This window comes from Dendropsophus ebraccatus, chromosome 10 (assembly GCF_027789765.1).
Source record: "Dendropsophus ebraccatus isolate aDenEbr1 chromosome 10, aDenEbr1.pat, whole genome shotgun sequence".
Taxonomy (NCBI): Eukaryota; Metazoa; Chordata; class Amphibia; order Anura; family Hylidae; genus Dendropsophus; species Dendropsophus ebraccatus.
Window position 1 is genome coordinate 28,996,092 of NC_091463.1, and position 13,548 is coordinate 29,009,639.

A 13,548-nucleotide genomic window follows, 5' to 3' on the forward strand; every position below is an offset into this window, starting at 1 on the left:
ATAGCATTGGACTCTTGAAGACACCGACCGGAGGAGAAGGTCCTCAACTTTCCCATGTCGTGTTGGGTTATCACTGGGGTTCAGCATGGAGTTCAACCATGAGGCCTTACATGGGAAAATGGAAGTGTGTGTGTTCTAGTTCCTATAGCAATCCAATAAAAAATGCCTAACCCTTCAATTACTAATATGACAGAGAAGAAATACAAAACTACATCCAGATAGACAACTCTACGTCTCAATCTACAAAACATTACATAATATGTGCAGAATTAGATTATGATGCATAGAATTTAATACAGAGGGGCACAACCTGTCTAAAACCGGAGACTCTAAGGGTTTCAAAAGTCTCAAATATAGAAGCGAGGTTTAACGGAACCTATAAAATAAAGGGGTTATCCAGGATTACAAAAAAAAAAAAAAAAAAAACAGACAGCGCCACCCCAGTCCTCAGGGTGCGTGAAGGATTACAGTTTAGCTACATTCACTTCAATAAAGCAGTTGCAATACCCACCCAGACCCAAGCTTAAAGGGGTTATCCAGAGCTACAAAAACACGGCCACTTTCCCCCCCCTCTCTTGTCTCCAGTTCAGGTGTGGTTTGCAATTAAGCTCCATTTACTTCAATAGAACGGAGTTTGAAACCCCACCCAATCTGGAGACAAGAAAGGGGGAAAAGTGGCCATGTTTTTGTAGCGCTGGATAACCCTTTTAAGGACAAGAGTGGTGTTTCTAGAAAAAAGCGGACATGTTTTTGTAGGCCTGGATAACCCCTTCAAATAAGATATGTCCCAATGTAATTTACTTTCTTGAAGCCCCAAATAAAGCTCTTAATGTCAAGCTACCTCTGCATGCAAGACCAATGGAATATCTAATACTGGTAATAAAAACTATATCAATAGTGGTCAAACTTGTCAATCATGATTTATCATGTATGGGGGAAATCCAATACCATCTGCAGCCAGAGGAAAAGAGATTCAACATGTCTAATTCTTTTTTCTCCAGTTAGACAAGCCACGGTCAAGAGAGTTGCCAAACCCTACATAAGATGGAAGATCATACCCGAAAACATAGATGAGGTATCAAACAAGGATGCACAAAGCATACATGATCTACATATATGGGTTTTGTAGGAAACATAATGACTAGTACAGGCTAAATCTGATGTGCGGGGACATATGCTGCGTCTCATGTACCCAAGCCCCTCCATTAATTAAAAGAGCCGCGGTTCAAAAGGCAAAAGCCTGAGGCCAAAACACTTAGGAATGTGGACACGCTTTAAGTCCATTCAACAGCATCTTCTGCAACAGAAGCAGGGACACAAATAGAGTAATCATAGCCTAAATGAAGGGGAAAATGACAGTACTGGCTCTGCCTGGGGCCAAGGCACAATGTACAAAACAAGTGACACCCAAATACTATTGGCCTTGGCTAATTACAGTACAACAATATATAAAATATGCTTATAATATAACCAACCACAACAACGCCCTCACTCCGTCACACTATAGATATACAAAATTATATTATATATACACACACACACACACACACACACACACAAACACACAGTGGTGCTTTGAATTACGAGCATAATTCGTTCCCGGACCATGCTTGTAATCCAAATCCACTCTTAAAGCAAAGCAAATGTTTGAAAGAAATAATTGAAATGCAGACGATTGGTTGCACACCTCAAAAATAATGTTTTTTTAATTCTTAACATGTAAAACGAATGAAACAAACATTTAGTAACAGGTGAATATGTGATATTATAAGTTACTGTACAGTAATGGAGAGGATGGGAAACACAGGGACAGAGAGACTGCAGGGAGCAGGGAGGAATGAGCAGAGCAGATGTGGGCACATACATGCAGCACTCTCTGTCCGGGGAAAGAGGGGTTACAGCTATGAAGAGATTATCTCCATAGTCCTGTCCCCTGATGTAAGCTCCAGCCTAAAGTGGATCTGCCATGATTTGGAAGGTGAGGGAGACTTCCTAGGTCAAAGTACAGGGCTGTAGAGAACCCTGTGCAGGCCATGCCCATCCCCCACTCCCCCTCCCACCTAGTACAGGGAGCTCTTAAACCAAAGCAATGCTCTTAAACCAAGTTACAATTTTGAAAAACTGAAAGCTCTTCTTGCAAAATGCTCTCAATCCAAGTTACTCCTAAACCATACCTCTCCTCCCAGAGGAAAGAGGGACAGTCACGGCAATGTGCCACGCCCCTCATAACCGCATCACCTGTTACCATTACATAAGAAACAAATATCACCAGATCTTCACCACATAGTGACTCATCCCCCCCTTATACCATTACTACATAACATCCAGTATATACAGAGCAATACTCTCCCTCAGCAGTCACCATATAGCGGTAGAAGATGCAGTACACCTGCAGACCTTATAGGTGATTGTATTCAGTGACTCACAGGGGACGTCTTCTTTGCTTCAATTTTGTGTTTCTCGCCATCTTTCCTCTCCCCCTGTGCAGCAGCCCCCATAGAGTATAGCCCTACCCCGTAGCAGCCCCTATATAGTATAGGACCCATTCCTGTGCAGGAGCACCCAAAAAGCACATAGTATAGCCCCCACATAATATAACCCCTCCTTTTTAGCCCCCACATGGTATATAGTATGCCCCTATGTTGTATGCTTCTTAGTATCCCTTTAGTATGCCCTTTAGTATGCCCCTTAGTATGCCCTTAGTACCCTCTTAGAATGCCTCTTAGCATCCTCTTAGTACCCCCTCAGTATGCCCTTTAGTACCCCCCTTTTTACCTTCTTAGTACCCCCTTATTATTCCCTTAGTACCCTCTTAGAATGCTTTTTAGTATCCTCTTAGTACCCCCTCAGTATACCCTTTAGTACCCCCCTTTTTACCTTCTTAGTACCCCCTTAGTATGCCCTTTAGTACCCCTAGTATGCCCCTTAGTACCCCCTTAGTATGCCCCTTAATACCTCCTTAGTATGCCCCTTAATACCCCCCTTAGTATGCCCCTTAATACCCAATCTCGTGGAGCTTCTGGTGCAGGCTTCCATAGTTGCAAACAGTATGACCCGGTAAGCCCCGCCCCCATCGCGGTAAGCTCCGCCCCTGGTGCCCACCACAGCGCTTACTAACCAGCAGAGTACACAGGGCCAGAGGAGGAGAGACGCCATGGGCAACTGGAAATATGACCCATTATACTTACCATATTTCTAGTTGTCCATGGCGTCGCTCCTCCTCTGGCCCTGTGTACTCTGCTGGTTAGTTAGCCCCACGGTGGGTGCAGGGGGCAGAGCTTACCATGATGGGGCGGGGCTTACCAGCTCCACGGCGCCTGCACTCTTCTCACATCATCTGTGCCAGGCAGGAGCAGAGTGCGGGCGCCGCGGGGCTGGAAGAGGAAGCCTGCACCAGAAGCCTGTGCATCACCTCCTTGGCGTCGCTGTGAGCGCTCATTAGGAGCGCTCACAGTGTAAGGGCTGCAGTCTGCACCCGGCAGCTGCAAACGTCGGGGCCAGGGCGGGGGACAGCGGGACACATGGGGGCCGTTCCGGGACAGCAGGACATCACCCCAAAACCGGGACTGTCCCGCTGGATCCGGGACGGTTGGGAGGTATGCTTAAACCAAGGTACCACTGTGTGTATATACATCATACAATTAATGGATTATAGTAAAACAATTTCCTTTTGTTTAATTTTCATACATTAATTAAATTTCATACATTTTTAGAATAAAAAAAAATAAAAAAAAAAGATATATTTTAATAATTTTTAATCTCCAGAGCACGAAGAAATTCCCCAATGCCAGTATAAATGATGTCCCTTCCGACAGACATGTGACTGGATAGCTGCATGGAAGTTCTCCTGACAGTTCACAATGCATTGTTGCACTTAATTTATCCACCAACACAGTCACAAGGGTCATTAGTTCAACCTTTCATTAGCCGGATTATACATTGATGCCTACAATCTTTAGGAAGCCCATTCAGTTTAAGGAAACTTCAGATTTTACTGGACGTCTTTGTCATCTATAATTTATTGGGGGGGCTTACAGCATTTTAATTCCGAAGAACATCTATTCAAATGAAAGCACATTGTGGAAGGTGAATTAAATCTCTGCCTGGTGACATAGGACTTAAAGGATACATGAGGGAGAAGCGATGATTGATATACATTGTCAATATCCCAACCAGTCATCTATCAAGTGCCACAGGATAAATACAGCAGTTACCGTCTCCTCGACGAACTCCAATAAAACAATAAAAAGCAATACAAAATATCTTAAACTGTTGTTTAGTGTCCTCAGATATGCAGGAGACTGGCACATGGGTAGTCACCAAACTTTTCCAGAAAGGATCATCAATGAGACCTATACATAAAATTACACATATAAAAAATTTTTTCCCAACGATCAATAGTATTAAAGATATAGTATTTTTTAGAATTAGCAGTAGATAGCTCAAACTTCTAGTAGGGGTGGTAGAAAATTCAAAGAAAGCTGCCTACACATAACCACCATAAACTAATAATTGACAATTATAAACTAAACAAAATAATAAAAAAAAGCAATGCAAAAAGAACGAACCAGATGAAACCAGAAGTTTCTACAAGTAAGAGAGGTGTGGGCCAAACGTGCTAATACTTACAGTAAGAGCAGCTGAAAGGCTCTTTTCATTGAGGATTATGGTTGATTGATAAATCTGTCTACTCACAATGGACAATTGGGCAGGTGGCTCAAAACAAGGGATAAAAAGGAAACACTCCCGTGGTCAGGGTGGGCCAGATGTGACTGATCACTACTGTCTTCTTAAACGCGTTATTACTGGTAATGACTAACTACTGGTTACTTATACATTACCATTTAGAACGTTTCATGGCCAATTCTAAATACTGAAGAGTTCCGGACCATCACTAAAGGTGATCCTCTCGATCTAGGTAAATATAGCTGAAATAAAGGAACCCGAGTGATTCTCTCTTTAAGGTACATGATTTATTCTAGATTTTACTCTCTTCGACCAAGTCAGAAGTGTCAACAGTAGAAGGGTTTGCAACTTAAGACTAATACTTTCTTTATCTTTCTTCTTTGCACCAGATGTCAAACATGGAGTGCTTAGAAATAAGCAGAAGTGTACACAGATCAATAGGGGACCATCTTCACCTCTTTCCAAAATGACCAGTCAAGCTAAATTAGATTGGGAGATCACTTGGGTGCAAAGCGGACTTCTCCAATTAGGTTTTCTTCCAACATCTGCTGTCAGGTCAGGGGTATGGGATCTGGATGTTGTGGTCCTTGCCCCCCAGCTCACCATTTTCCACTTAAAGTTTTAAATATCCCAATAACCTCTGCACTTTTTTGCATAGTCTCCTTTATTTACTGTACTTGGTGGCTTTAGACATAGTATATATAGAGAAACTATAGCAGTAAAATATATACAGAAAAAAATTTAAATGATGACATAACCACCCTTGGATTTTGCAGACTAAATCAACTTAAAGGGGTTATCCAGTGCTACAAAAACATGGCCACTTTCTTTCAGAGACAACATGACTCTTGTCTCCAGTTCAGGTGCGGTTTGCAATTAAGCTCCATTCACTTCAATGGAACTGAGCAGCAAAACCCCACCCAAGCTGGAGACATGAGTGGGACTGTCTCTGGAAGAAAGTGGCCATGTTTTTGTAGCGCTGGATAACCCCTTTAATGCCAAACTTTTAAACGTGACTTATTCTAGTGGTGTGTTTTATGCTTAGGTTCAATCATGTCCTCGGCTGCTTGTGGCATTTCAGGATTTTCCAAGCAACAGATAAGGTGTTCACCCATGAACTCGGCGACAGGAATATCCCTGTCTGCATCCAGTCATAAACACCCACTTCAGCCGGCCTCCTGCTCGGACTTGCCTCTGGGCCATGTTAAAGAATTTGCAAAATGTCAAAAATACCTGCAATCTAAGAGAAAGTCTTTGAATTCTTTGTCTCCCGAAACGTCATTACACACAGATATGTCACAGCCTGACCTGGGCTTTTTTTTTTTTTTTAAAGGAACTTATATTTGTACTCTTCTCTCTTTTCAATCTAAGGTAGAATATTTGGGAACACTTGTCAATTTACTATGTGAACACACAATTTTGGTTGCTTTTTTTTTCATGTAAAATGGTCCAAAATGGATGGAATTTAATAGTAAAAGGTTTGTTAACTCACAATTTGCTTAATTTTACGTTTGTAAAAGAGATTAAAAATTAAAGGGTTATTTCAGTCAAAGGATTCTGAAGCCCTATTCACAAGTGTCTAATAAAGGTTTATTACACATAATTGTGGTGTACGTTATGTAAAACAGAATTCTAGAAGACTTGCAAAAAAAAATTAAATATCTGTTCTGTTGTTCAACAGTAAACATGCTACATATCCAGACAGGCATGTTATTGTGTCATGTCAAAAGTTACCGGGTACATATTCATTGATCTCCGAGATCAGCGCTCGAGGGCTGCTGGAGCCCATAGTAAAAGGATTGTCGAGATTGGATCAGAGTTATATGGCGCAGAGGCCCAGCCAGAAGCAGGGATCGCTACTAGGCCATCAGGTGAGGCTTTTTCAAACCATTTAAAGAGAGCCGCAAAAAACACAACACAAATCGCTATAACACTAGGAAAATGTGCTGGTACATGACCCAGCACATTTCCTAAACATATTTCTTAAGAAAGTATCGCTCTGTATGTAAATTACCCCCAAGTAGTCATCTGGGCATTTTAGGAAGACGTCAGAGTTCCGCCTGACTCTCTTCTGACGAAAAGGCTCGCCTGTGTGTGATGTAATGAGATGACAGCGCTTTCAATCATGCCTTGCGGGGGGGTGATTACAGTGTTGGAATGCCCAGGGGACCGTGACTGGTTCATGGTGAGCAGACGCCCAGATGACTACTTGGGGTAATTCACATACAGAGCAGGACTTCATCTCGTACCAGCTAACAGCTGCTGAAAGCCCCTCTGTGAGTCTTACTAGCAGTGCCATGACGTAAGCTTACGCCATGGGTCGTCAAGGGGTTTAAAGAGGATGGGTACCAGGTACATCCTCTTTAACCTGAACCCACGGATCGACCGGCGTAGGCACGGGGAAGCTGGTGCCGCAGTCCGTTTTTCGGACCGAGGCCCGGTTCCCGTGCACGGCGCCGTTCTATGCACCGGAACCTGCCGGTGCTCAAGCACTGGAGGTAGGCCGGCCCGCCTCCAGTGGGAGCTGCGTCATGGAGTGGAGGGAATTCCCTCCCACTGGGGGCAGGCCGGCCTACCTCCAGTGCTTGAGCACCGGGCGCTTCCGGTGCATAGAACGGCGCCGTGCATGGGAACCGGGCCTCGGTCAGAAAAACGGACCGCAGCACCGGCGCCGTTCGATCAGAGGGTTCAGGTTAAAGAGGATGTACCTAGTGGTACATCCTCTTTAAAGGGAACCAATCACTGCCAGAATACCCAGGAAGCTATATGTACACCTAATGAAGCCCCCTGCATTGTTTCCAAATGTGTAACTGACACCTATGAGCTTTGCTCATACCTCCCGAAAAGTAGGTTTGTAAATGCCCCGCATTGTAAGCAAATTACCCTCAATAGTCATGTGGGTGCGTTCCTCAGTGACAAACTAATCACCGATTGCATGCTCTAGGGGTCATAATCCCGCCTCTCTGGGAGCGTCGGCACCCAGGGACATCCCCTGTGGGCGCAATTTTCAATGGAGGAGTCTGCTGCACATTCCTAACGTGGGCGGGATTACAGCCAAGTCGAGACGTGCCATCTGTGACCAGTTTGGCACACCCACATGACTAGTTAAGGGTAATTTACATATGGGCGCAGAACATTTAAAAACTTAATTTTCAGGTGGGGGGGAAGCTCATAGGTGCCAGTTACACATTTGGTAACAGGGCAGGGGGCTTTATTGCACTGTACATGTATTTTGGCAGTGATTGGGTTTGCTTTAGGCCAGTTAAGTCCTCCAGAACAAGAGATGTTCTTTGTTGCTGCTCTCCACTGCAGATAATACCATTCAAATAGATTGGGTGGACAGCCAACATAATCTAACCATGAAAGGATGCCTTAAAAGTTTGTTCAAGAATCTATTTTGGACACCATTTTTAACACAAAGGGGGAATTATTAAGAAAGGTTAGCGAGATTATTTTTGGACAATATTCACAAATTTTTATACAAGCCTTATAAGTGCAACAATTTGCGTCTTTCGCTGGTCTTAAGCATGGCTTAGCAGGAGGGAGCAGGACCTTTCAAGGTCTGACAGATTTTATTTACACTAGAAGAAAGTCATAAATTATAGATTGCACTTAAAAATAACACAAAGAGCCAAACTTATGCCAACCGGATTAAAAGGCATGTGCCTCAAAATACATTTGGTGCATCTTAAGCTCCTATTACACGGGGAGATGGAGAGGAGCAAACAAGAGCGGTTGAAAGACAACAACAGTCAACGATCAGCCGACATTATTATCGGCCGATAATAGTTTTGTGTAATAGGGGCTTTACTTAAGTGTAAAGCGACTATATGAACGCCAGTCTTAGTAAATATCCCCCAAATTGTTTATGGAAATAGTTGAGATAATTATCAACAACAACCATGCATTGACTAGCTAATAATGACCGGAAGAACCCCAAAGGAAAGGTCCGGCTCAAATGAAAGCTTAATTTCTATCAGCTCATGTGTCAATTGTTGAGAGAATGAATAAAGCAGTGGCGTGCACCACTGGCCGCTGCATTACTCCCATTATGAAGCAGTGTCACAATTTTTTTTTTTAAAGAAACCAACAGGGGCTGTTATCGCAAGCAGTTTTGCAATATACTATTGTTTTCTTTTCCTGTAAAACTGCAGTCCATGCTTCTTCTGTGCCAATATTTGGTCTTTTCTTTGTTCATAAAAGACCAAATACAGGAAGTCCCAGTCCTTTGAAAACTCAGACTTGGTACTGATTGACAGCTATTTCTCAGTGGGCTCTTCAATGCCCATGTGTACAGCTGCTGCATGTCTGCATTCAGTAGCAGAAAATCCTGGGGGTGCTCGCACTGTATGGTCAGCTCTCCTTTCACACACCAAAAACTCTGTAACCCCACAGTGACATACTGAATTGTTACATGAAAAAAAGAGCATTGTCTCCCGGTAAGCATGCAGAGTTGATAATATAAATAGCAAAAGTTAATATAATTTCCGTCAACTGTTATATAACCTGAATGATAAACAGGTGTCTTTACTTGTGTGAGCATGCTAAGGATGGGACTTCCTGTGTTTGGTCTCTTTTCTTGAACAGAGAAAAGACCAAATATCAGCATGGAGGGAGCATGGACCACAGTTTGGCCATATGTATAACGTTGATATAAACAAAAAAAAGTTAAAAAAACAAACAAACAAAAAAAGTGAGTATATTGCAAAACTGCCAGCAATCACAACCCCTGTTAATCTCTTTCATAAAAAAAATCACGACAGTGCCTCTTTAAAATGATAATCAAAGTACAGGTGAAGAGTTAAAATCCTAGGATAACCTCTTTAAATAGAGGTATTCCAGGGGATAACTAACATTTAAAAGGGCCCAGGAAGCCAGTCTAACAAAACAAAAAACACATGTACTCACCAGCCTCTGATCTCCTACCAGTGCTGGTCCCCACCATTAGTACTTGATCTATCCCAACACAAGGGAAATGCAGGCCGGTAAGCTAATCAATAGCCAAACTGGCTGAGTGGGTATTTCCTGAATGTCAGGATAGACACAATCCACAGAAAAAACAGCACCGCAGGATTAAACAATCTGCTGTTCAACAAACACTGTAATACAACATTTCAAACACATAGATCACCCTAGTGCACCTACATATGCCTGCTAATAAGGCCTTATTCCCACGTTCCATTTCACGGACGTGCCCAACAGCGGGGGCTCAGATTGTGTATGCATTTGGCTGGCACAACCTCTGTTCCTCCTCCCCGCCCTCCTCATCATTAGGAATGCTCCAGGCAGATTTTCTACTATTCATCAGCTGTGTGAATACTAAACATGGGCTGGATCGTTAAGGCCCCTGTACAATGTTCAGACAGGAGAAAATGTTCTAGTGGCATTCCTAATGATGAAGAGGGTGGGGAGGAGGGACGGAGGGGTGGTGCAAATTTAGGGCACACATACTCCCGTTAGGCACAGGGCTGCAAGTTTAAAAGTAGTTTTTTAGGACAATCACTGCATCACCTGCCAAACGGACCCCAGGACAAATCTTAGATTGGAAGCAGCTATCCAAAGGTACAAGTGGTTTGGGGGGTCAGATTGTGGGTACAGAGTCGCTTTAAGCAGCAGCACTTCCTCCTCATCAGAGCTTCATAGCACATCCGTGAAAAATTGACTATGTGAATAAGTCCTAAGTGTCCTCTGTAATATGGATACATCATAATGCTTTGCAATCAATATAAAATCATCTAAGAACACAGTAACAAATAATATCATATGCCAAAGCACACATACGTGTCAATGCATACTGTATATACATACAGGTGTGATAAATGCAATGCGATGCAATGACACCTCAATAGAGAAACTCAGCAGACACCATGCAAGGCACCAGATACTGATACTATTACTTATGACCTCCGTGACTTGCTCAATGTGTCATCCCAACACTACTGAGCATGTCTGAGCTGAGATACAGAGTGGAAAAGACCAGATATGCAGATATCAGATACTGCATCATGTGAATTAAGGTGTACAGATATTGCATCATGTGAATTAAGGCATACAGATATTGCATCATGTGAATTAAGGCGTACAGATATTGCATCATGTGAATTAAGGCGTACAGATATTGCATCATGTGAATTAAGGCGTACAGATATTGCATCATGTGAATTAAGGCGTACAGATATTGCATCATGTGAATTAAGGCGTACAGATATTGCATCATGTGAATTAAGGCGTACAGATATTGTATCATGTGAATTAAGGCGTACAGATATTGCATCATGTGAATTAAGGGTGGTATTACACGAAGCGATTTTTTTCAATTAACGATTAACGATAAACGATCTCCAACGATCGCAATAGCGGTTGCCTAATAATCGTTCGTTTTACTACACGGAAAGATTATCGGTTATATTGGAGCAACAAAATTCAAGAACACTCCCCTTTCAATTTGCGAATGAACAGGGAACGGCTAACGACATCTTATTCAAACGAACGATGTGCGAACGATGTGTAAAAGACAAACGATAAAAATAGATTCAAAACCTATTAAACGACCAACGACCAATCGTTCGTCGTTTAATCGTTGTCTACTATTACACTTAAAGATAATCGTTCAAATACGACCGATTGAACGACTATTCGAACGATAATCGCTTCGTGTAATACCACCCTAAGGCGTACAGATATTGTATCATGTGAATTAAGGTGTACAGATATTGCATCATGTGAATTAAGGTGTACAGATATTGCATCATGTGAATTAAGGCGTACAGATATTGCATCATGTGAATTAAGGCGTACAGATATTGCATCATGTGAATTAAGGCGTACAGATATTGCATCATGTGAATTAAGGCGTACAGATATTGCATCATGTGAATTAAGGCGTACAGATATTGCATCATGTGAATTAAGGCGTACAGATATTGCATCATGTGAATTAAGGCGTACAGATATTGCATCATGTGAATTAAGGCGTACAGATATTGCATCATGTGAATTAAGGCGTACAGATATTGCATCATGTGAATTAAGGTGTACAGATATTGTATCATGTGAATTAAGGTGTACAGATATTGTATCATGTGAATTAAGGTGTACAGATATTGTATCATGTGAATTAAGGTGTTCAGATATTGCATCATGTGAATTAAACATGCAGATATAGATACTGCACCATGTAACTTCAGGCAAAAAAAAATAATTTCATGGTAGGGTTCCGCACCCTTTATTTCTATTAATTAAATCCTCATTTTGAAAGTGCATGTGAATGTTGCTTAAAGCAAAGGCACATGGATTAGTAGAAAAACTTCAACATACTCTTCAGCTGAGGTTAAAACTTCATAATTTTATTTCATTCGTTTAAAATATGCCGACGCGTTTCGGACCGGGGTCCTTAGTCATGGCTCTTGGTAATCATCAGCTGTGAATAAAGCTGTATGGTATCAAAAAACAGGGACTTAATCTGGCATAGGAATATACTGCCGATGTCCTATGTACGGTTTAGGAAATCACATGGTCTGCTGGCTCCAGCATTTCCACGGCCAAATTGTGAAGTTTTAACCTAAGCTGAAGAGTGTGTGGAAGTTTTTCTACTAATCCATGTGCATACTAACCTCGAAGTCCGAGGGATACTCTTTGTGCTTTCCTATCTATCAATACAGTGTGGGACTAACACATTAACAACCCGAGGTGCTGACTATGCAACTTATGCTTTTCTAAAGCAAAGGCATACTGCTAGAAAAATTATGACCTGTCACGAAGACAATGCTATCTATTCTATCACCATCATGTTATAGAGCAGGAAGAACTGAGCAGATTGATATATATCTTTGCGGGAAAAGATTCGGTATAACTTGTAATTTGTTGATTGAAATCCCTGCTCATTCAGTGATAAGGAGTCCAGTGGGCGGTGACTCTTTAGCATGGAAACTTCAGAAATTTCTATTAACATGTTATACCGCATCTTTTCCCATAAAGATATATATGAGCCTCTTCAGCTCCATCTGCTCTATAATATGATGCCGATAGCTTAGGTAGCATTTTCATGTTGACGGGTTCTCTTTCAGAAAACTATAGAGCTATAATAACTATTCAGTACTTTCAGAAAAAGCTGCCAACCTTTCAAGTCCTATCTATAATTACAGACCCAGACACAAACTATAAGGGACGCTGAGGTATTCTGCACTTATTGAAGGCTTATGTTGGGCCACGATCACTGTGAGCACAGAACATGCAGTAAATATGATCAGTAACATGACGTTTTTCACATTCTTCACTTTGAAATTAAATGAATCTGCAACTTACCAGTCTGCTCATTCTCCTCAGGAATGTCTTTATAAAATCCTGGAAAACACATGGAGAACTGCTTTAGTGACAACCCCACATACATGTGTAAAATACAGATGAGGAAAATTAAATAAAAAATATTTAAAAAAGGGGTCAAGCCACTATGACCGTTTTAAGGGATTTTTTCCTCACTGGACAGATGTTTTAAGGCTGTCTGTAGATACTAATGAATTACGTAGCAAAGAGCATAGTTTATAAACCAATTGGACTCAATTTTTTCTGATTACACCATATATATGAACGCATGAGAAAACCAATGTAAGAAACTGGAGAGGTTATATCATTAATCCTATTCTGTAAAGAAAAAAAACAATATATCAACCTAGTAAATGGACAAAGAGTGACAAATGTAGATGGGACTCTATATGAAGTTTGCTCTGTAGCTTGTTGCTGTCCCCATCTCGCTGTAGGAGACAAGACCCATAGACTGACTACAGAGTGCCATGGAGTTAAAGGGATACTTTAGCAAAACTTTTTTTTTTCCCCAAATCAACTGGTTTCAGAAAGTGCCAAAGA

The 13,548-nt window shown here is 41.7% G+C and overlaps 1 protein-coding gene across 1 annotated transcript in view; it reads right to left on the reverse strand.

Annotated features, from left to right (window-relative positions):
• NR6A1 (nuclear receptor subfamily 6 group A member 1) overlaps positions 1 to 13,548 on the reverse strand; it is a 186,147-nt gene that overhangs the window by 135,405 nt on the left and 37,194 nt on the right. The window contains exon 2 of the mRNA XM_069986389.1: positions 12,991 to 13,029. Coding sequence (XP_069842490.1) covers positions 12,991 to 13,029 — 39 coding nt within the window. The remainder of the gene's footprint in view (positions 1 to 12,990; positions 13,030 to 13,548) is intronic.